Source organism: Pimephales promelas, chromosome 5, assembly GCF_988280905.1.
Source record: "Pimephales promelas chromosome 5, fPimPro1.hap1.1, whole genome shotgun sequence".
Taxonomy (NCBI): Eukaryota; Metazoa; Chordata; class Actinopteri; order Cypriniformes; family Leuciscidae; genus Pimephales; species Pimephales promelas.
The window spans coordinates 26554871-26580143 of record NC_142773.1 but is presented as its reverse complement, the minus strand read 5'-3'; the positions used below and the strand labels follow the sequence as shown (position 1 = coordinate 26580143).

Genomic DNA, 25273 nt, shown 5'->3' with positions numbered 1-25273 from the left:
TGGCTTATGTGAAAGGGCACGGCCAGGCTTTTCTATCCGTGCAACATAAAATTGAACGTGAGCAGTCTTGAAAGAGTAATCACACAGGAACAGGGGAAGGATTAATCACTTTAAGTGTTTGCCATGATCTCATCAGGGATGAGTTGTAAAAACACCTGAATACAATGCACAAATCCAAGAGGTACAGATCCTTATTCTTTTGTGTTTGGTTAGAACACCATCTTCCCTCCCAGTCAAGGAATTTTCAGGAAAGGGTACACAGCAATTGCACGAGTTGGTTTACCGGTCACTTTCTTTAACAGACAAAATTTTATTTCTGTTTAGCTCTATACTCCCTCTAGTGGTATTTATTGGTGTTGTTTATCAAAATATACAAACATTTTAAGAAATAGAGACTTTTTTACAATATATTTATTTTATGCATTTTTAAATGCATTGATTATATAAAAATGTATATTTAATTTTTTTCTTTATTCCATAATTAATATGCATTATTTGCATAAAAATATACATTATTTACATAAATAATATACATAAATAGTATACTTATGTAAAGTGTATGCATATATATAATTTTTGTTTGTTTCGCCTTTGTTTTGTTTAAATTGCCTAGGCAATTTAATTTGTAGGGTTTGTTTAGTACATCAGAGACTTACACTTTCCAGTCCAGTACTTACAAAAACAATTATTGTGACAGTGGAATTTCAAACGATATCTAAAAAATTGGAGCAACTTAAAATGACATAACAGCTTCTTAATGAAAACCATCATTGAGATAATCTAAGAAACGTTGTTTAGCACTGTTTATACGGTATTAGTAGCCTGTTTGTGTGTTTTGTTCTTTTGTATTAATTCCATGACTTTACTCAGTGACGTTTGTGTATTTTCATTACTTACTAGACACCATATTCCAAGACACTGGCTTTTAACGTCTCATTTCCATGACTTTACTATTCGGTTTTGCTGTAAATGTGACGTTTTTTTGAATGTAGAAGGTTCCCATGTGGTGAAAAGAGCAGCCAGTGAGAGACTACTCTAAGATCTGATTGGTGCATTGAAATGCCAGTCATTTTTTAAGCTTGCTCTTATTGGTCCAAACGAAGCACCACCTACATAAATAATCGAATGACTTCCGCTGACGAATTTTGAATGCAGAGCGGTTTATGTTGGTTTACTACAACTAAGGGCAAAGTGGTAGAAAAATACTTATTTAGAAAATCTGAACTTTTCAGTCGCCGAAAACAACTGTAAATAGCAAGCCATATCCTGAGATGGATCAAGCATTGGAGAAATTACTTATTGGGCTCGCAGTTAATATAAGTCGTAGTGATGGTAAGATGCTTGTTTGCTAATGCTAACGTTACCTGCCAATATTTTACAAGTACCGTTAAGTTAACTTTACGAACTGCATCATCAAATCAGTTGATGTCAAACCAAGTAAAATCAGGTTAAAGTTAACATAAATGTAGCAGTGATTGCAGCGGGAGGTTTCTAAAGATTGAAAATTAACGTTACACAGAAAGATCAACACTAAAAGAGATTCTAAAGCAATGTTTTTGTAACAATCAATAAGAAAATAAAATGCAAATAATGTCAATAATGCAAACAACAACCTGTCACTTTTTCTTGTGTTCCCTTGTCATGTTGGATAGTTGGCTGGGTTGTTTTTAAAGGGATAAATTAACGTTAATTCACAAAAAAAAAAAAAAGATAATTCTGTAATTTACTTTTGTTGTTAAAAGTTAACATGCTATTCTAAACCTTAATCTAAATAGTTTGGTTTTTTTTTTAAAGAAATGAGATGTTATGCTGAATGACATCCTCTGTCAAAATTTATTGTATGGGGGAAAAAAGATGCGATAAAAGTGAATAATACTTTTTTTGCACCAATGATGAAAGTCAAAGTTCAACTAAGAAAATGTTGTTTATGGCACTGTTTCCCCATCAATGCAGGAAGAATACACAGCGCCACTGTGAAAACGGTCAACATCACTAAAGCCACAATCAATGTGGAATGGGCTGAGAAAGGCATGACTAAAGGGAAAGAGGTTGGTACTTAATTTGTCATAACATTTTTTCACTGTATAGAACAGTACATTGTCTTCTGTGTGGAGTTGTTGGTTATTTGCACTTGTACAGCCATGTCAGCCAATGCTCTAGGATGTGTTTGTTAACTATAGGGATGCACCGATCCACATTTTTTCACTTCCGATCCGATCCCGATACCTGACTTTGGATATCGGCCGATACCGATACTTTTCCGATACCAGACCTGTGTTTGCTTTAACATTATTTATCATTATTGTTGATTTTATATGATGCTGAAATAAACACCTCTCTACAAGCAAGGATGATACGTACGTATGTAGCCTATGTCAATATATATATAATAGAAATATAATAGATATATTAAACAATAGATAGACAATTAAACAAAGATATACGCATTATACAGGCCTACACAGTGCTTTAATTTCAGGAAGGTCTACTAACATTATTCAGGTATATCGTCTAAAAAGAATTATAATAAAGTAATCAAAAGTAAAATAGCACTGCAAAGTTTATCATAGATAGATTTATGCTTATTAAAGCTGAAGTTATTCATTCAAGAGCTGTGAGTGATTTTCTCTTTGCCTTTGGTTGTTTTATTCTCAGTAATGTTGCAATCGTCACATTTATACTGCTGCCCCTTTAAGAACTAGTGCGGATTTCATAGTCTACTGATGCACCATATTTTCTCCCAACTATTTCCATAAACCGTTTATGTCTAAAATGAACGTAGTTAAGTGATAATCTCCAAGCCGGTCGTTTTGACATTTTTGTGCAGGCTACATTTGATCGTTTAGACGCGCATATGAAGCCCAAAGTATAATTTGCTTGTCTGTTTCGGAGTGCGCGCTGCCCTCTTGCGCAAATTTTGTGCTTTTAATAGCTCTTTTTATTATTAAAAGCGTCCCGCAATTTAGCAACAGCAGAGACGGCATTTTACAACAATTACCGATCGTGCTGATTCTGTCTTAAAGTTTGAGTTTTACGGAGAAATGACAGTGCACCGCCGCGATGGGAAGGAAGTTGGCTACACAGAATGCGGCTACTGTTTAATGTTTTTTTTTACCTCAATATATTCTTTAATCTTTGGAAATCAGACTAATATCACAGATCTAAAGTGTAACCAGGCTATGTTTTCTCTGTCGTCACTCATTAAGCAGGGCTGTCGTGTTGTGCGTGCTGTGGCACCGCGTGAGAGATCTCTCTCTCTTTCTCTTCTGGACTGCGAATTGCAAACATGCATCACAGACAAATAGTTTAATTTATACGGCTTTGCAAACATTGCATTTTGCTGTCTTACTCTGCTGCGGTGTTTCCAGTGTGAAGTATTTCCACCATAGGATTTCCACACAGCGAACATATTGGTAGCTCAATGCTATCCTGCTAGCTGGCTGCAAACTGCGGAATGGATTTCTTGAGCGGGCGTCTGTGTGTCTCATTGAGCCCTATTTTTTACAGTCTATGATTGAGCTGCACCTCCGTTCAGGATATCCATTCCACAGTTTGCAACCAGCTAGCAGACTAGCAGCCCCGGGGAATCCCTTTTGGAGTCATTTCAGCAGCCAACGTTAAAGCGCAGACATGGATCATAAATATCGGATTTCTCCGCAGGTTGGATCGGAAAAATCCGATACGTGAATTACGCTGGTATCGGTCCCGATACCGATACTGGATCGGATCGGCCCCATCCCTAGTTAACTAGACTATTAAATCGATTGTACTCTAGGTTGACCTGGATGAACTCAAGCAACTCAATTCTGACCTTATGCAACACCTTCAACCATGTCGTCAAGAGGAACCAAAGCCCACCACGGCCCCTATCGCTGCACCTGAGAAAAAAATGGCAAAAGTGAGTTCTGTATGCTTATCCTCAAATTCTATGGATATTACAACGATTGCTGTGTTTTACACACATTCATGCTGTGAAATCACACACATTTCTTATTCATTCTAATCTAAAAACACATCTTTAAGTCTTAATTTCATTTTTCTATGCATTATTGACTACTTAGTCATTCACACAGTACTTTATGTATGCTTCAGAACATCAGAGCATCGGAGCTTCTTTCAAGGTCATCCAGAATACCTACTTCAGAACGTAAGTTATAATATTCATTGTTTCCAGTAGGTTTAGTCCAATTCATAGTTGGTCTCCTGACCTGCATCAGTGTAATCTTGTGGTGTGTTTCCTATTTGAAGCTGCTCCTCAGGATAATGATTGTCCATCTGAAGAGTCAGGTTTGCATCAAGTGCATGCTCTCTTTCTGCCCTCCAATCACAAACTTCTCATTAGACTTAAAGGAGAACTCCGGTCAATTATATAATTTTTTTTGTACATTTAGAGTGCATTCAGTTCAGAGAAAAACAAAAATCAGTGTTGCCTACACCGTGTTATCCTCTGTTTAAAATTTGCACCCTGTGGGGCAAGTTCTAAACCTGCTTTTAGCCTTGATTTGTCATTACAAGTGCACAGCCATGAGTGGTGTTATTAAGAGTGACCACAGGCAATCTGACTGCAGTAGATGGATATTAATAAAATGTATAATAAAAAGATATTAAGAAAATGATGTTAATTCAGCCAGCTCACTTCCTGTTTTCGGTCGAAGTCCACAGTAGTCGATTGTCGAGTTCGCGCGCACGATCAAAAACCTCCTCTGTGTGTTCAACATCTAATTTGGATGAACTATCCATTTGACAGTTTGAGTCTCCACTATTGCTTAGTTACCAATGATCGCGAACTCGACAATCGACTACTGTCAACTTCGACCGAAAACAGGAAGTAAAAACAGGTATGTGAGCTGGGTGAATTACCATAATTTTTATTAATATCTTTCACACTTACTGCAGTCAGATTGACCGTGGTCACTCTTAATAACACCACTCACATGGCTGTGCACTTGTAATGACAAATCAAGGATGTTACGAGGCTAAAAGCAGGTTTAGAACTTGCCCCACTGAAATCAACAGGGTGCAAATTTTAAAAAGAGGATAACACTGTGTAGGCAACACCGATTTTTGACGTTTTTGTCTGTACTGACAGCACTCCAAATGTACAAAAATTGAGCTCAATGTTAAAATTGACCGGCGTTCTCCTTTAATCAGGGTGTCTCTTCCCACTTTTGTCCACATGGCCTTTTCTACAAATTATCTACTTATCAAAAATAGGACATGCTATAAATTCCTGTCTCTGTCAGTCCAGAAAGTTCACACATGGCAGAGATGGTCATTCATTCTAGCAGCGATCAATGCACTGTGGCTGGTAGCTTTTCACTTTTGGGTTTCATGTAGCAATGACTGTTCTTTTAATCATTTTAGAAGTTTTATTTCTACAATGTCTGCACATTGTCAGATACTATGAGGGTGAAGATATTGTCCAAACTGTTGTCCAATTTTATTGCAGATAAATTCAATCATAGGTTTGGAGATACAGGATTTGTATATTGGATTGCCTTAATGTGGCATAATGTGAAGCTCTTTATTCTACTTTGGAAGTCCCTTTATTAGTGCCTTGATGTGACTAAACTTAAATAAATTGCACTGACATCATAACATATATTTCTGTCCCTTTCAGCCTCTAGAAGAATGACCACACGTCAGACGTGCTTGTTCCGACTGCCCGCCCCTCCGCCTGTGGTCTCGGCAACGGCTGCAGAAGTAGTTCTCTCTCAGGATCTTCCTACATCTGCGACCCCTAAACCCTCAGGTCTGTCTCTACATCAACATGATATTAAGATATGTAGTCAAGTTATAGGTAATGTTGGATTGGCATGAACTGATATTGATTGGTAATCGATGTGAGGTGAAGGGAGTGTCACACCCATGATTCACTTTTACTGTCAGCTTGAAGACTCAAATCATTGTTAAAACATCTTTTACAAAACATTTCACCATCTGGTTTGGCAGGCTACCAGAAGAGACTTGTTTCAAAGGTAGCTTCTCCTCTGCTACCAACCATTGAGGCTATATGTGAGAGTGAGGCTTCCAAATGTGCCCCCATGGGTCCACCAAGTATGTACTGTTTTGAATTTGTCCTGCAACCTTTGACATCATGGATGTGGTGGCTATTAACATTTACATCACTTCACTGCACACTGTTGTAATTGTAATCTTTTAGGCAGTCGCATATCTCAAATGTCGGAAATGTTTGGGGGTCAAACAAGGGTGGCAAACAAACGGTTGTCGCTTGCTAAAAATCCTGAAGCACAAAAGAGAGGAAAGGTACCGTATTTTATCTGATATCATGCCTATAGTTTTAAGTCCTTTTCAAATGAAGTCTGAATTTTTTGCATTTTTTTTGGGGGGGGGGGGTGTATTATTATTGTTATTATTATTATTGCTTAATTACTGAACCATATTGATTTTCCTCTGCACTGGACTTTCATTTCGACTACTAATATGAAAAAAAGTTTGCTAATTCAGTTAAGAATATTCATTTATTTTATTTTTAGACATACAATGGAGTTATTATCATTTTGTTATAAAAAAAATTTATTAGAATTATCAATTTACTTATCTTTTCTTTTTTTTTTTTACTTCTCTGTTTTGGTCACTTGTAGTCTTGATGTAGAAATGTGGAAAAATGTATTTGAATGTCTCCTTTCACAATTTTTTTTCTAGTTTGGAGATTCATGTCGCCCTAATAAGCAGTTTTACCAGATGATTGAAGACTTCAGAGAGACCCTGGAGAAAGTACCCATGTCCTTTTCCGATCCTGTGAGTTAATGATCATAATATTAATAGCATCTATTCATTCATATTATTTTAACACACAGTGCCTTTTTTTTATTTTTAGGTCAAACCTCACAGAATATGTGTTTGTGTTCGCAAACGTCCTCTGAATAAAAAGGGTAGGTTCTCCAATTGAATTTTTCTTGAACTCTTTCTTGAATTTTAATTTTTTGGGGTTTTCTTTTCTTTTCATGTATTTCTCATTTATTTGTGTTCAGAGTTGGCAAAGAAAGAGATTGATGTGGTCACAATACCTGGTAATGGAGCCCTGCTGTTGCATGAGCCCAAGCAGAAAGTGGATCTGACCAAGTACCTGGAGAATCAGAACTTCCATTTTGATTACTCATTTGATGAAGATGCCACTAATGACTTGATTTACAGGTAGCTGAGTATTTTGAGTTTCTGTTTGGTATTTATTAGAGCCTGACCGATATATTGGCGGGCCGATATTGGGCATTTTCCTAACCATCGGTATCAGCATTTATAATGGCCGATAAATGTATATTTTTAAAAAACGCAGGTGCTGTGTTTTTTTTTATTATTATTATTAATAAAACTTTTTCATTATGATATTATTAATTTTACTTTAGTAAAAAGATCTGAGTTCTTCCTCCACTGGTAGCGATTAGAGGAATTAAGACTAAAAATACAAGATAAGGTTTTGTCAGTGACGCTTTTGATATTTATTGATACAAATTGTTTTATATAACGTGACTAAATTAAAAGAAAGTCGTTAGTGAAGATTATGCAACAGTGTTTGTAATATAATATGCAGTACAAACTAGTTTGGTTAAAGCTCAAATGTATCATTCTCATTCTATCGTTTACATTTGAGTGATCATTGCAAAATATTTATATATTTCTTCTGTTTAAACTGTGTATTCTATATACAGTAGTACCCATCAAATGTTTGTACACACCAATAGGAAAGGGTGTCCAAACCTTTGACTGGTACTGTACTATAATACACATACATAATATTGCTACTGTATGATAATATACACATACCGATATATCAACCGATATTATTTTATCTGGCTTTTTTTTCGGCATCGGCCCCCAAAAATCCATATCGGTCTGGCTCTAGTATTAACATGTGCGCATGGCAGGTATTGTTTATTCAAGAATTGTATGTCTGTCTTCCAAGAAACATGAAACATGCTTTGTATTTACATGGAATACAATTTCTAGTTAATACTGTTTTTCTAACAAATAATGGCAGAATTTATATTTTTGGGGGATATGCCAAAGTTTAACTTACAAAATGTTCAAATGGTTATGAATTTATCTTTTAGGTTCACCGCTAAGCCTCTGGTTAAGACCATTTTCGAGGGTGGTATGGCGACGTGCTTTGCATATGGCCAAACAGGCAGTGGCAAAACTCATGTAAGTTGTTTGTGTTTTCCAAAAAAAAAAAAAAAAAATCCCAAACAATCCAAAACCATGTTGTTGATCTTAAGGCATTCTTTACAGACTATGGGTGGAGACTTCACTGGAAAAAGCCAAAACAGCTCTAAAGGGATTTACGCCCTGGCAGGTGATTGTAACTGTCAAATGTTACTTTACTTAGTGGGCTGTTACATTTATCCATGTTCACTCTGATATTAATCTGTCTGCATACTTCACAGCACAGGATGTATTTACCCTCCTAAAGCAAAAGCGATATGCTGATATGGACCTTTGCCCATATGTCACCTTTTTTGAAATCTACAATGGCAAGGTTTGCACATATTGTATTACATGTTTCCAAAACATTTCTGTGATGTCTTGTCAAACGGATGGATGATTGTGTTTGCTAGAGCAAATAAACCTAAAATTTACAATTGATTAATGTACTCTTGATGCTCAATTAAACAAGTGGGCTATTTCATTTTATGCTGATTTGATTTTTAGATTGTGGTTGCAAGCATAAAGTACTTGTTCAGGCATGATGATGAACATTTTGTGCACTGCAGGTGTTTGACTTGCTGAATAAGAAAGCAAAGCTGCGTGTTTTGGAGGATGAGAAGCAGCAGGTCAACGTTGTTGGCCTGCACGAAGTTCCCGTGTCATCTGTTGATGACGTCATCAAGATGATTGAGAAGGGAAGTGCATGCAGGTAAATATTAAGAAAACGCTTTCTTAAATGGTTACGTTTATGCTGCAGCCCTTGTCTTACCAGTGTTTTTAATATCACGGTGGTTACCCACTGAGTCTGTGTTTTATATATTGTATTGACAAGTCATCACTTAAATATTTAGCATCTTATATTCTACGTTACTGTGAAGTTTTTGCCAGCATTAAAATATAAATAAAAAAAAAATGATGATCCATGTGTTCTATAAAGGAATGTTTGGACAATGTTTGACCGATAAATAGATAGGAGCACAAAACAATATTATGAAGCTGCAGACTCGGAGCCTGCATCTACAGTCCCCCACCGAGAGTCCCGCATTCTCAGACACCTCGTTTTTCGAACACAGCACCTCCTGCTGTTCAAAAGATCGAATAACACCCGCCCACAGAGTACAGCGCACAATTATCCAAATGCAATATTGCATTTGCAATATTACGGTCCCCAAATAAATTATCCAATAAATATTTCCGTTCCCTGCTTAATGCATGTGCCAAAAAAAAAAATTGTTACTGACGGAAGGGATTCAATTACAGATTGAACTATCTTCAGAAAAATAGTATGTGATATTATATTGCTACAATGGTGTTATGGTGTTTTTTTTATTCAAATTCCAATTTTTCTTTCAGTTCAACCTATAATGTCTAATTAACATTACAATATCTGTTTTTTGATATTTTGAAACAAATCAAAATAAACAAAACACCAATAATAAACAATTCTGTACTTTATTTAATGATCAACTAAACATCATCTTGCTGTAAAGAAAAAGGGAAGAAAAAACTGTGTTCGTGACTTTACTTTTCGTCTTCAATTGCATTAAAAAAAAACTCATAAGTCGCTTTGCATAATCATAAAATGATTTTGCTGGATTCGGCAGCGGCAACTCCATCGACGTATGGTGTACCCTGGAATAGCCTACAACATAGGACCGATAACACATGTCTTATGATGTTTCAAAAAGGAAGGGAAAAAAAAGGGAAAAAATGTTTGCAAATGTTAGCTACCATGTTGCACTGCTCTGTTGAAGTGTCCCTTGAGACGTTTTTGAACTTTGTGGGTTTGAAATATATAGGGGCACAGAATGGGCAGTGAAAATAACTGCAGCATTTGACATTTCTACAAAAAGTCCAAGGTTAAAGGCTAACTTCTAAATATTTTCGGGGGGAAGAGGGCGAAGAAACATACATTAACGGCTCAAATCTTGTTACAAACTATCTTTACAAATATTAAATGGACTAGTCATATGTTGTATCGATGAGCTAAATTAGTTTTATTAAAAAATAAATCAAACGAGTAGGCTACTACGATTTGCTAAATAAACTTGAAGATAGCCTACTCACGTTTTGGCTTAAGTTCTTCACATGTTTATCCGATAGAATTTGATAGGAGGCGCTGTGTTCGAAAAACGAGGGGTCTGAGAATACGGGACTCTGGGTGCAGGGGGACTGTTATACAGGTCTCCGAGTCTGCAGCTTCATACTACTCGCACAAAAGAGTTTTTAAAGAGTCAGCTTATAACACAGAACTCTGTATGGTAACAGCTGACAGACCGTTATCCAGATAACTTTTCTAAAGTTCCAATCAAATGTTTAAAATATCAATTGATGTCCTTGTGATTTTATCCCATCTTGAAGTATGACCAAGCATCAAGTCAAATGTTTTAGTGCTTCACAATACACACCGTTTCCAAGCAGCTTTACAGAAATATTAAAATGTTAGATCTATAATGCATTAAAGTTTTAGGGCCGCCCAAAATATAACAATATGATCATCTGGATTTAGATGTACCTATATAGTCTTTACTGTTGTCTAGCTGGTCACAGCCTTTGCTTTATACATTTCTGCGGCATTTATGAATGTCTGGAAACCCGATTTCTGTCCATGTTGATGTCCATGGGCCACTCTGGTTCTTTGCTAAGTTGTAAGGAACACTGTCGAGTCCAACTTCCTTAAATTTAAGAATTCCTTTTGTTTTACTCTCGTTTTTACTGTATCTCCTAATAAATCCAGTCATGTTTTAGGATGTTTTGCCACTCAGTCTGGCTAAGGGGGTGTTCTGATGGGAAAGTGACGTCAATACAGTGCATCTATTTCTGTTTCAGATAATTAGTTTAACAAAAACTTTCTCTCTCTATACCAGAACGTCTGGCCAAACGTTTGCAAATGCCATCTCCTCACGTTCACATGCGATTTTGCAAGTAATCCTAAAGCGGCGGAATTTCCTCCATGGGAAGTTCTCTCTGGTGGACCTTGCTGGGAACGAGCGTGGCAATGATGTCAGCAGTAATGATCGGCACACCATAGTGGAGACTGCGGAGATCAACCGTAGCCTGCTGGCTTTGAAGGTGCTTTGTCGTCTTAAGACTGATTGACCAAATAGGTTCATTTTAATACACACATTTGACATTTTTAAGTACACAGCCAGATTTATAATACTATGACCTGGTTTCATGGACAAGGGCTTATGACTAGTCCCAGACTAAAATGGATGTTTGAGATGTTTTAACTGAAAGTAACTTGGCACTGACTTTTTTTTTTTTTTTTTTTTTTTTTTTTGAAAGTTGTAAAAAAAAACAATATTGTTTTCTTTTGCTATTTGAGCAAATACGAACAGTGTTTTCTCAACTGATCTCAAACTCGCCTGGGTAGAAACGGAATCTGGCTTCATGCAACAAGCCTTTGTTGATTTATAGCTTTTGTTTGCTGCTTCATTAGTGCCAAAAACTAGTTTGTTCCCAGTTGTTTCACCATTCATGCAAACACAAAAGTAATTGGCAGTTACAGAATTTGAATGCAATACATTTTTCATTTCTTACCTGACTGTTCAGGAGTGCATCCGCTCTTTGGGTCAAAACAGTGAGCACATCCCATTCAGGATGAGCAAACTCACCCAGGTGCTTCGAGACTCCTTCATTGGAGAAAATTCAAGGACCTGTATGGTAAGGAAAAATAATAAAATCAGTTAACCTCTCTTTAGAGCTTGCTTTTAATACTGTTATTTCAACAATCTCCTTGTTTTTCCATTTTGTTATGCCTGTTATAGATTGCAATGATATCACCTGGTATGGGCTCTTGTGAATACACTCTGAATACACTACGTTATGCAAACAGGTGCTTTTTTTTTGTCTTCATGGGAACTTGGGTTGCTTCTGACTGACCTCTGGTGGTGTGATATAGTTATTACTGTCAGTTTTCTGTTTCTGACAGGGTAAAGGAATTGAATGGCATGTCCAAGGGAGCTTCAGTGGAGAATTTTTCACACCTAGAGATTTCTGAGGAGGGAAACTCCTCAGAGGAGGTGAGTGAATCATGCCTTGCATATTTATTTTAAGTGTTCAGGAATTTCCTTTCATCTACAGATCGAATTGAATTTGATGTTTTTGTTTTGCTTGTGTTCGAATGGAGGTTTTAATTGAACCAAGTCACTGAATTTGACTATTCTGAACTACTTAATTTTCAGACTTAAAGGCATGATTTAATATTTCTTTTGTTTATAAATCAAACAAATTGAAATATAGGGCTATGTATCGATTCAGATGTTCAAATTCGATTCAATTTCGATTTGTAAGCTCTTGATTCGATTCCTGATTTGATTCTCTATTCGACTATAATGAATATAGATGTAATACAAATCCTATATTTATAAAAAAAAAAAAACAACAACAGTAGACATAAGTTTACAAGTGGTAAATTAATACAAAAAAATTCACCAGTGCTGATAAAACTTAAAAAGACGTGAAAATGATAAACGTTTGTTACGATCATGCAATGCTGGCCCGATTTTGCAAGTGAATTTTCCATCATGTCCCGACTCCTAAACGCGAGTGTGCTTTTAAAAAAGCGATTAATCGAAAAATCGATTTTTATTTATTTTATTTATTTATTGCCCAGCCCTATTGACATAACTATTCGTAAAATTGTGATGAAATGGAAGACAAATATTGTGACATACTTCTGAGTGAAACAGATGAATCGTTCACAATGTATACATACATGTACACATGCATGTGTTTAACTTATTTATAGAAATCAAAACCCCCTAAATGTACTTCTTTTTTCAGGAGTCTGTTGTTCCAGCATTTGAGGCTATATCACAAGTGTCTAATATGGAGGAGCGGTTTTATGAAGAATTGAAGGTTTGTAGCTTTCCGGCTTTCTGTGTGTCTATTGTGTAAACACACCTGTCCTGAGTGGGTGGCTTTGTTTTAAACCTCACTATCACTCAAAAAGTTACAAAGCTCCCCATAGCAGTGAGATTAGGGCTGGACAATTCAATATCAATATTTGTCACTATTATTATTATTTTTCCAGTAACGGTGATGATTTTTAAACATTTTTGATATTTCAATATACGCACAGATAGCACACGGACGTCTGAAAGATGTCTGTTAAAGGTCACTTCATCTGGAAAGCATCTGCTGTTTACTAACATCTGATAGACATCTTTAAGATGTCAGTTTAACATGCATTCTAAATCATTACATCTGGAGGACATCTTCTAAACGTCTATTTGACATCTGACAAGAAACGTCCCATAGACGTATTGCAGATGAGCAAACACTCTTAAAAAAAAAAAAAAGTCTTCCAGATGTAAACACACACATCAAATAGACGTCTCTGTGATGTATGTGAGCTATACAGGTATAATGGGCTACGTTTACATGCAACCAGATAATCCATTAGTAATCGGATTGATGGCTCGATCTGACTGAAAAACCTTCATTTAAACACCTTAATTGATCAGATTGAGCTCGATCTGAATACATTTTTAATCGAATTAAGAGCGGTAGTTTATTCCTTTTCTAATAAGATCAAGAGGACATGCAAACACTTGATCGGATTGAAAACAGACTGAAAGGACTGCGCATGTGCAATGACGTTCAAATAGAGTATGTATGACGTACGAAGAAGCTGTTTTTCCTGCTTAATGAAATAAGCAAATGAGTTTGAATGAATCATAAATTATTTCTTTTTTACAGTATTGCAGGGAGAAGTAATTTAACTGCTTGATAAATGTAAGCAGCAGCACAACAGTTTATTTGTTCATTATTTGTCTCCAAATTATCACCAGAAATGGATGCATTTTAAAACAAATAATCAATGTAGGAGAGTGGTAATTATGTGCAAACAGTGCAGCGGTAAACTATTTGTGCAGTGAACGTCAGAAAACCAATTCCGATTTGAAGCTTAAAGCTTGTGACCCGATCACTCGTTTAGCATTCATGTAAACACTGCATTCAGATTCATCAATTGGAATGAATTCAGGGTGTCATGAACACTCAAAATGTCCCTCAGAAACATCTTTTTTGTTTATTTTTTTTTATCTGCAGCAACTCTGAGGACTTTTCTTATTCTTTATGCATCTATAAGAATATTATAATCAACCTAAGTTTGCCTACAGTTTAAAGATATTAATATTTTGAGTCTTATGTTTTTTTTGTCAGTGATTTTACGTTTCTTGTTTGTATGAAGGCTAAATACAAATAAAAATATTACAAATAAATTTAAAATCTAAAATATTATATAGTTTTATAGGAGGAGGTTTCAGAGATTAGGCAAATTCATCTTTCAGAAGTTATTGTGGGGCATTCTTGGCAGTTTTTCTTGAGGCTTTTATACTGTTCATATCGATATCAGAATTATATTGTTTCAACCGAAATTAAAAAATATATCATGATCTACATTTTGGCCGTATCATCCAGCCTGAAGTGAGATTACAAAACGCCCCTTTGTTATTTGTTTACCCCTGAATGCATTTCTTCAGACAGGAGTTTTTAACTGATCTGAGACCTTTAATTCTGTTTCTCATTCCTTTTCCAGGGGTGCAGTGAGATTGCCAGATCCATGGAATATCCCTCGTTTGATATTTTAGCAAATTTACCAGAGATTGATGCATGTATGACGAAACTCCAAGGTATTTCATTTTAATCCAAACAGAGACATGCACTACCATTCTAAAGTTTTAGGTCAATGAGGTTTTTGGAAGTCTCTTATGCTAACCAAGGCTTCCTTTTATTCTTAATTTCAGTAAAAACTCAAATATTGTGTATGATGTTCCAGCTGTTTTCTAATTAATGTTCTTTATTCTTGTGATGGCAAAGCCTAATTTCAAGCAGCCGTTATTCCAGTCTTCAATGTCCCATAAACTTTCAGAAATCATTCTAATATGCTGATTTGGTGCTCAAGAAATACTACTTGTCAATGTTAATTACAGTTATGTGGATCAAATTATTATTATTTCATTTTTTTAGAAGAGCAGCATCATTCTTTGAGGTTGAACTCTTTCATTATAGAGACATTAAAAATATCTGTCACTCAGAAAAGAACTGAACACTAGCAAGGAAACATTAAATTGTTCCTAACACCATTCAAACTTTGGTGAACACAAGTGTACATTTTATTTTTAAGGGAAAATAATTTTCCATGAAGGTCATTAGAGCATTTTACACCAGCGCATAGAATATATAGCTGTTATAATTACAGCATTGAAATAATAGTTTTTCTTCTTGTAGCGTCTTACCAGGCTTTGAGATCAGCTATTGAAGCAGAACAGAGGATCAGGATGTCACCAACCTAACCTAAGATGAGACATCTGCGAACAACTGCAAAGAAAGCTCTTCAATTTGTTTTCAGTATGTTCTTTTAATAATCTTATCTGCTATCTGGCTAGAGATACATCAAGTGTTTGTTTGTTTGTTTTTATGTGTGTACGCTTCAATTATTTTTGTGTACTGAATAAAGGTTCCCTCATCTTGGATCTTTTTTGCAAATCATAATCACATTTTGAATGCTGTGTCTTGGTTTTTTTAAAGCAATCTTCATAAATCATCAGCTCTTGTGATTTTTTTTTTTTTTTTTTTTTTTTTGTGCACTTGGATTCTAACTTGTTTCACATCACATTGAAACTTTTTTTTTTTTTGGTCCCCAAAATGAGACAGTTCCCATCATCCCAAAACCACCACCCCCAGCCTTGACCTCCAAATCGCCACTATATACAAGCCACAAACAGTGTATACACTTGCCCTGCAAGCACAAGCTTACACATGACAAATCAAAGGCCTAATAAACTCCTCACACTGAACAGTTTACCTCAAAGGATGAAAATAAACAAAATCAGCCTGTGAGTGGGTGGCCCCACATCTCCGTGTGAGGCCTAGAAGCTCAACGGCTTCCTCTGAGCTCTTTGGGTGGCATTTCCCACCCCCTCCCAACTATTTACCCCCATACTGTGTAAATGCATATATCTGTGTTTGCATATATTGCACCAAAATTGTGAATTCAAGTTAAATGTATCTTGCGCGATCACTACATTTGTAGACACACTGTTGCACACTTTTACAAGACTGTTCATTGTTAAATGCTTAATAAATGATTGTCTTTCTCTGTATCTAATTATCAGTGTATTATTTCTGTCCAGCTTTTTGGGGTGGTTATGTGTGCATGTGTAAAACATGTTTCAACAAAATATTTAGCAAATAATTGTTCTAAATGTATATATTAATATGTCAACTATAGTGCTGTTGTGGTGAACAGTGGTTGAAATAATTTCTATGTATTAAATCTTTTTAGACTTTTACCCACACTCTTGCGTAACTATGGGACTTGGAGAGGAAAACTTGTTTTAAGGTGTCAGTTTTTCTCAGAACAACTACCTGAAACCTTGATAATAATTGTATCCTTCACTGGTTTTAACAGACTGAAATAGTTTTGCATTGAGTCTTTGGGTATATCTAGCCAGCTTCTGAAACAACATGCTTAGAATGGCAAAAAGTCCTCTGGCTTGTTACAAACATGTTTCCTTCGGATCGGTTATCCACCATGCTTTTTAAAAAAGACCAGAGAGCAGAAGGAGCTTTTGCTGGGATTTTCGATTTGGAAATGTGTTTCATGCGAGGCCGAGTCTTGTATCTGTTGGCCCTGAGTCTGTTTGACTCTGCTTGCTGGATTCCAGCTGTCCACATGAATATTTTCTCAGTGTGGAGAAAATTGGCAGTGGCTGATGCTCAGTTCCCATCACCTCCACAGACTAAATAAACAGACAAACCACCCAGCGAGCCCATCGGAGGACCATGCAGAACAACCTCTGTTTTTCTTTTCCTCCTGACCCCTTTCTTTCTTATCTGTCATTCTGTGTCTCTGGGTTGTCTATGAATGGATCTGGATGGGGAAAGTGTCCATTAACGCTGCCAGGCCTGTGGCAAGGCTGCCTAAATGTGTTATGGTGCTTGGAGATGAGCCTTTCCATAAACACATTCACACATTTTACACTAGTCTATAATGTGATACAGGCTATGTGTGCATTTAGTACAACCGAATATCACGGTGTTGTTTTAAGTTTCCCTTCAGTGAGCTGTTAATCGAAAACCAGTGAGACAGTGTCTTAATTCGGTTCATTGCAAAGAACCGGTTCAAAAGAATGATTTGTGCACAATTTAATCTTACTAAATCAGTGAAAATGACTAAATTTTCAATCTAAATGTTCCTCACACAAATATATAGTTTGGCTTGAGAATACACTCAACCTCACTTATACCTTAATGGTGCTAGTGGGTTTATTTTGTTATTTTTGCAGCTTGATACGTCTGCTTGAAGATTCTTCAGAAATAATTCTTTAATTGTTGAACAGTAAAAATAAATGGGTTTGGAGTGACAATGATGGTGTCATTTCATCAAATAATTTGAATGCAACATGAATAGAAATATTTAATGAGTCTAAGAACATGACGCAGGTTTTGTCTTCACTTTTAAAACGTTAGCAGATATCATTGAGCTATTCTTATAGTTAACAACTTTAGCTGTTAACTGTCCTAGATTTAGATATTTTCATGTGCAGTTCAGGGAGAATTTGTTGTCCTGCACATGATCATTTTTCCTACCAATAGAGGGCAGTCCAACTATGCAGACCTTTTACTGAACTCGCATGTGAATGTTTCATTAGAAATAACGTTTCCTGCCGTTGTAATAGTGTTGAGGAATTCATGTGCACTTTTATTTATTTGTTTTAGCATGTTTACTCATTTAAAAATCAATGTGAGTGCGACACACCAGAAAATTCCCAGCATCTTGAATAGCTTCAGAGTCAGCCACATTGGCGCTTGCTTATTTTGCATGCAGTTTGGCATCGCCTGCCATGCTCATTGGCACCGGTACTGGGTCTCTAAATGTAATGTATTCACAGGGGTGTTTTAATGTTTGATTTTGTTCATGAATGCTACACTGTTTTTTAAGGAATTGTTGCATATTCCTGACGGTAATTTAGGATGTTTCCTGTCTTTTGTAACACTTGCTATTCTTTTCCAGGTGGAATGATCAAATGCGCATGTCTGTGTGAAAAGATGCAGGCGCTGGCGGCAGGCCATGCTCTGTCTGCTAGGCTGTGGTGAGTCTGGGTTTCCCCAGCTGGGTAACTGTTATGCCTGTTTATGCTTCCATTTCAAGGCGTCTAGAGGACATCGTGCCCGTCAACACAGGTGTGCAAACCACAGAGTCTAATAAACAGGGTGTATTATTAAAACTCAAGCAGACGTTCATCTTTTAGGCCTTACACAAATAAACTCTGCAATTTGGAGTAGCAGTAACGTTAGAAATTGTTAGCTACTGTTATTAGATTTTCGAATCTTTTACTCTTAAAGGATTAGTTCACTTTAAAAGTGTTTGCTGATAATTTACTCACCCCCATGTCATCCAAGATGTCCATGTCTTTTTTTCTTCAGTCGAAAAGAAATTAATGTTTTTGATGAAAACATTAGGCCTGCAGGATTTTTTTTCTCCATATAGCTGCTAACGTTAATGGACTTCAATGGACCCAACCGTTTCTAGGTCCAAATGGCCGTTTCAGAGCACCTTCAAATGGCTTTAAACGACAACAGACGATGCATAAGCGTCTTATCTAGCGAAAATGTCATTTCAAAAATACATTTTAAAAAGTTGTAAGTTTTATAAGCACAAACGCTCACCTTGCTCTGTTCTGTGATGGGCATTCGTGACTCTCCTGTTCGAACTCGTTCATCAAAATGAATGAATCTTTTTCGAGTCATTTTGTTTTTTGAATTAACCAAATGACTCGAAAAAAGATTTGTTCATTTTGATGAACGAGTTCGAACCAGGTTCGAACAGGAGAGTCACGGAAACGGACATTTGGACCATGAAACGGTTGGGGTCCATTGAAGTCCATTATATGGAGAAAAATCCTGTAATGTTTTCATAAAAAACCTTAATTTATTTTCGACTAAAGAAAGAAAGACATGGACATCTTGAATGACTTGGGGGAGTAATAACTTAACAGCATTTTTTTTTAAGTGAACTAATCATTTAATTGTCAGTATCCTGTCTGTCTTTACCTGAATTTAGTACTCTTAATTCAAGCTATTTCTTGAATTCCTGTTGGGGCTTTAAGGTTTAAGACAAGAATGATTTTCTGTAACGCCGCTTTGAAATTACATCTTTAGTGACAGCACTATACAAAATGATTTGACTTGACTTGCTATATGCCAAAAAACAAAGAAATTAAGCCAATGTGTTAAAACAGCAAAATATATATATATGTGTGTGTGTGTGTGTGTGTGTGTTAAAGTATGTAATGGCAATATGAAGCAATGTAATATGCGTATTTTATACATTATTGAATTAGAGTGATTTCATCAGTTTAGGCAACAGTGCATGTGGTCTGATGTGTGTCTGGGACTATAGGTTTTAACATTGTCTGTGAATCTGGAGATTAGAGTCCAAATTATATTGTTAAATATACATTATGTATCTATAAAATGATTGCTTACTTAAGTACATTTGCTTATGTTTCTTTTGAAGAGACCAACCTTAGGTCTGTATTCCAAAGCATTGATGAATTACAACCATTTAAGTTCATGCATCTATGCTCCAAAAAGGGGGTGGCAGTTAACAGGTACGATGAGTATGACTTCTACTTTAGTCTCTCTGCACTTCAGATCATTTTTGTTGTTTAATGGCCAATATGTATTTTTATTGCATGGCTCTCTGGAATACTTAATCCTAATTAATGTTATTGATTTAAAGATAAATCAATAGGGTCTCTTGTGGATCATCCCAGAGGCCAGAAAGGTCTGCTGGACTTTCACTGAGCCAGTTCAGCACTAGTCAACACATACATGCTTATACACACTCTTTCATTTAAACATCCAGAGAAAGAGGGACTTGCCTGTCTCCGCTGCAATGATGGATTTAGGTGATGAGAGGCATTTTGTTTGGAATATTGGGCCTCCTCGTGACTTGGCCCCATCCCTTTGGGCCAAGCATGCCAGACTGAATACATAGCTGTGATTGAGGGCAAGAACTCCCTTGCAGCCTATATATGAGAACACCATTTAAAGTGCCTTACTATGTTATCTACCTTTCAAGTGTCTCCAATTACAGTACAAGTAATTCGTAAGTGTGTTTATCCAATTTATCCCAATATGATAACTTTTGTAAAAGAACAACCAAATATTACATTGTTGTTTCCTTTAGTGAGCTGTTAATCGAAAACCACTGAGACAGTGTCTTAATTCATTTCATTGCAAAGAACCGGTTCAAAATAATGATTTGTTCACAATTTCAGCTTACTAAATCAGTGAAAAATGACATAGTTTTCAATCTGAGTGTTCCTCACACAAATATATAGTTTGGCTTGAGAATACACTCGACAACTCCTGTTAATAATGATTTAGTGATTTCATTTTTGCAACTTAATGTATAGAAAAGATCTGGATGAAGATTCTTTAGAAATAATTCTTTAATGTTAAACAGGAAAAATAAATGGATATGGAGCGCCATGATGCCGAGTAATTTCATCAACACACTTAAAATAATATGAATCCAAATCCAACATGAATAGAAACATTAAATGATTTCTAAGAACTTGACACATGTTTTGTCTTCATCTTGAACATCCTTATTTTTGAAAAATACACAATGAAATTGATCGTGGAACTAGTGGTTACGTAGCTTACTTTGTCTTTATTCAGCTTCAAAGGTTTATCAGATATTATGGTGCTATTTACATTTACAAGTGTCTATTACATTGTTAGTTAGCTTACAAGTCTCTTAAAGTACTTTTCACTGTGTTTATCCAGTTTAACAGGTCTATAAATAAAGCTTAAAACACAAGTGCATTCTTCAAACTGTATGAAAACTGGAACTGACTGTTGTGGGTTGTTGTTTTTTATTTTGTAGTCGGAACAGCACCACCTAGTGATCAAGCATCTTCATAACTCCAGATTTGAAACCTCCCACTTGCAACTTTATGCATAAGCCTGTAAATTCCTGCACCTTTTGCTCTAAATCATGAACTATTTTAGATCCTCTTAAACATTACACTTCTGACCAGAGAGGCGTGATACGTCTACACTGCAATTGCAGATGGTTCAATATTAATCGTCAGTAAATTGCTCATTCCAATTACTGGTAAAAATCTGTTTGTTCTTTAATCACACAAAATTGTTTAACTTTTTGTTAAGCTGTAAGCAGTTATAGACTGTAAAGCAGTCTTGCATTAGCAAAAAATGTTTCCAAACCGGTTGTTTACAGTAAGTTTTTCATATTAAACTTGGTAATTTTTAAATTGGCTTGTTTTGTTCTCCAATTTTGCATGTAAAATCAAATTTAATTTAAAAAAATAAATAAATTCTGAACAGACACTTCTAACTTGCTCTCCAAAAAAGCTTCAACAGAGATCTTTGGATTGTCTTCACTACCCACAAGGCCACTTCCATGTCAGTACTATGAATGTGTTTCAAAAAAGTGCTACAGATACCATATATGGACAGACGTTTAAACCCAGAGCACCCGAGGACACATATGGCGCGGCTTTCAGCGCTACACAACATGTTGTGCTGGCCACATAAAATGGCTCTGCCTGTCTCCTCACTACGTTCATTACGTTTTATTACCTCTCGCATGTGTTTAATTATAATGTGATGTTCTTTTACCCAGAGTGCCATACTGCGCTCAACTGCTTTATGATTATTCCCTCTCCTATTTCGAACGTAGACAGCTCGGCCCTGCGAATTGCAGTACAATTTGTAGAGAGCATCCAGTCTAGAAAGATTTACATCCCCAAATAAAGCCCTTGAAGCACACAATGCAACTCTAACATGGCTGGCATTCAAACTGTTATTGTTTTAACCAAACAAACCACTTCTAAACACTGGGTTTGCATTACAAGTTCGTATTTAGGCCCTTCTGTAAACATCGCTGGGCAGAATGAATCAATTAAAAGAGCATTACGTTAGTTCCTGTTTATTTAAAACATGTTTACACTGCAGGGGCCGGCCTGAAAATTCATATTGTTTTCTGCACTGGAATAGGACCTAGAAATTGCAAACAGATTTGTTAGTTTGATGTGATTTCTGTAAATATTTATCTGTGCTCTGTATAATGAGGTCAGTGAACTAATGAGGATAGGTAAACAAGACCTATAGATGGACACAGACACAGAGTCCTTGCTGCGGCTTCTCGTTTCAGTATATGTAGTTGTGCTTTAGTTTAGGTGGATTGCATTGAAGCTGCATTGATTATTACCAGGTACCAGGACAAAACAACTGACATTGATGACAAAAAAACTTAATGTAAAAGTAAAAATTATTTTTTTTAAATGTGTAAAATGTGAAACTTAAGATTATTATCACACATGTGATTGGTAACATGTTAAATATTTATATATTTGAAAATGAGTTTGAATTTAAGTCTTTACAAGTCTTTATAAGAATTGCAAGACTTATATGTTTTTGGTGAATTTAATGCAAGTATTAGCGTTTATAGTATTTTGATAATCTCTCATTAATTTCAATGTGGAGATAAACTTGTGGGAGTTGTTTTTTCCCCCATATCTAACAAAAGAATTGCATTACTAATTTACATGCCAGCTTTGTTATGAAATTTTCACCTCACCACCCCTTTCCAGCCATATCAACCCTCCAAAACCCATAATACTGGCTAAAAGAGATAAAAAGTGAATAGAAATGTAATCTTTTTACCCATTTTCAGTCATGCCGAGAGGGAGAGACCCGTGCCAGACACCATAAATGTAAAGCACACACACACACTTTTAACTAATCAGCCCTATTGAATTCAAGCAACAATGAGCGCTCATCCTCTGGCCACCCAAGTAGCACAGCAGATCATGTGTTCCTTCTTTTGTTCTCACCCAATTTTTTTCCCTCGTCCTTTTTGCCTGCCCCATATAGACACTGATTTGCTCCAATTGTTGCCATTCAGACACAGCAATCTGTTTTTAAAGGTGTCAGCTGTTATCTCACCCATATATTACAGACAATTTCAACGATTCTTTCAGTTTTTACCAGCTTCTGCCCTCCACACATACACACAGCTCTATCTTTCTCTTTAAATCTCATTCTCAATCTGCTCTGATAAAGTTTATAGAACTGAATGGGAGGCAGAGTCAGACCCCCAGTGTCGTTTGGCTCCCGCAGCTCACGATACGCTGCCAAAGCCAGACATGAATGAGAGACAGCCCTATCTCTCCTCCGATCATCTCTCTCGCTCTAGTTTCCTCACTCGGAGCATGTTCAGTACGTCACAGAGCAGCTCACTCTTCAGGAAGATATAGTTAAACTACGTCAGCTGTCCTAATCTCAGTGCTTCCCAGCAGAAGCCATTGATAGCTCTGGACCTCCAGTGAAGATATTTGGTGCTTCTTCAAACTGCTTGTATATGATTTTTGGAGCTGTGTGTATAAATATATATATATATATATATATATATATATATATATACACACACACACACACACACACCTAAAGTATTATTATTAACACCATACTAATACTGTGTTTGACCCCCTTTTGCTGGAAGTTGCCATCAGAGGATGGGTAAATGGTGGCCCTAAATGCATTGAAGCGACTGCCATGTGATTGGTTGATTAGATAATTGCATTAAAGAGAAATTGAACAGGTGTTCCTAATAATCCTTAAGGTGAGTGTATATGTGGGTATATATATATATATATATATATATATATATATATATATTGTCACAGGCTCCCTGCATCTTGGCAGAACCAGGTTTTTCCTAACTTGATTTACCTGTTTAGTTTAGTTTTTATTTTAGGTAAATTAAACAATTTAGTTTAATTAATAGTACGGTTTAAAGGATACGGTTTAAAGTCATTAAATTTCCATCATATACTTTAATGTGGAGGCTGCCTTTTCATGCATGATTTAGGGAAAACTTAATTGACTTAAGAATAGGAATTTGAATGAAAATGTATGTGTTTTAATGGATTTGCTTGTTGGCCCATTAACCTCAATTTTATATGCATTTCTCAATACGTATGTTACATACACAACTTTGTGTGATTTTTCAGATTCAGAAACTTTTAAGGTATTTTTGAACCTGAATGAGAAGATTCAGTTCAATTATTTTTTTCTCCATTATTAATTAGATTATTTCAGGTCTACACCAATACGATCAATATTTAATTCAGATCAAGTTCAGTCGGATCGATTAATGTGTTTACATGAAGGCTTTTCAAAGCCACTGCGCCATTGCGAACAGATTAATTGGGTGCATGTAAACCAAGCTTTTGTAAATGCATAACAAGGAATTCTCGTTTTACATCAGCAATTTTGACAAAGCAGAAGCTTTCAACATGTTCCTTTTGATAAACTGAAACTCTAACATGTCGAACGAGATCATGCCCCACGGCCTCAGTCTTTGCTCTCCGACTCCATGAGGCAAAACCCTTGACCCGCTCACTGTCTGTCCTGATACTGAGGGGCCTCGACAGTAACTTCAAAAGCCAAAGGTGTATCAGATTCAGACAGGCCCGAGGAAGCTGACAGATGAGCCCGTGTTGTGGGAAGCTGAGGAATTTACAGCACACGCCTTTCATCTCCATTGGTGGGCTTATTGTACTGACGACACTAGCCTGGGGAGTCATAACAATAAAACAGGAAGTGTGGAGCTGATACATCTAAACTGCCCTCCCCTCACTCCCCTAATCACCTCTCACATCCTAACAGCATTTATTGGCCAAAAATAGTGAGGCAACTTATAAATAACTTCAAAATATGACGCACAAAAAAAGGCCATAGTAGAACAAAAGTCATTTTTTTTTTCCATTTATTTTGTTAGTTGAATTCCTATAAAGGGTGAAGGAAATGATGGTCACAAAAGGTTTTTCTTTTCTTTTTTCCCCATAAAGTTTTCTGAAGTCACAGTGATTTAGACAACAACAAAACCAGAAACTTCAATTCTTTACATAAAGAAGGAAAGGCAAAGAGTCTACAGAAGGTGGACAACTGTAGCCACACCTTTCCTTCATTATTTCCAACAGCAATATGAACATTTCAAAGCCTGCTCCACCCATACCCACCCCCCTCCCCCAACAAAAAACAAAACAAAATC

General features: G+C 36.2%; 1 protein-coding gene across 2 annotated transcripts; it reads left to right on the top strand.

Moving 5' to 3' along the window:
- The first annotated feature begins 1129 nt into the window (after positions 1 to 1129).
- kif2c (kinesin family member 2C) lies at positions 1130 to 15650 on the top strand. 2 transcript variants are annotated; one of them, XM_039654810.2, is made up of 22 exons: positions 1130 to 1332; positions 1954 to 2048; positions 3776 to 3898; positions 4093 to 4147; positions 4249 to 4287; positions 5621 to 5752; positions 5953 to 6057; positions 6164 to 6267; positions 6667 to 6762; positions 6842 to 6896; positions 6996 to 7158; positions 8073 to 8163; positions 8251 to 8314; positions 8406 to 8497; positions 8733 to 8875; positions 11034 to 11238; positions 11722 to 11832; positions 11937 to 12004; positions 12101 to 12191; positions 12955 to 13029; positions 14714 to 14807; positions 15406 to 15650. In XM_039654810.2, the coding sequence occupies exons 1-22, from the start codon at positions 1272 to 1274 to the stop codon at positions 15468 to 15470; spliced, it is 2127 nt and encodes a 708-aa protein (XP_039510744.2). In that variant the 5' UTR covers positions 1130 to 1271; the 3' UTR covers positions 15471 to 15650. The 2 variants fall into 2 exon arrangements, with proteins under 2 accessions (XP_039510744.2, XP_039510745.2); XM_039654811.2 differs by lacking the exon at positions 4249 to 4287.
- Positions 15651 to 25273: the final 9623 nt, after the last annotated feature.

Excerpts from the sequence above, each read along its gene's own strand:
- kif2c (XM_039654810.2), top strand. The coding sequence starts at position 1,272 with ATGGATCAAGCATTGGAGAAATTACTTATTGGGCTCGCAGTTAATATA. Across the intron at positions 5,753-5,952 it reads TGCGACCCCTAAACCCTCAG|GCTACCAGAAGAGACTTGTT; the intron begins GTCTGTCTCTAC and ends CTGGTTTGGCAG. Across the intron at positions 12,192-12,954 it reads AGGGAAACTCCTCAGAGGAG|GAGTCTGTTGTTCCAGCATT; the intron begins GTGAGTGAATCA and ends TTCTTTTTTCAG.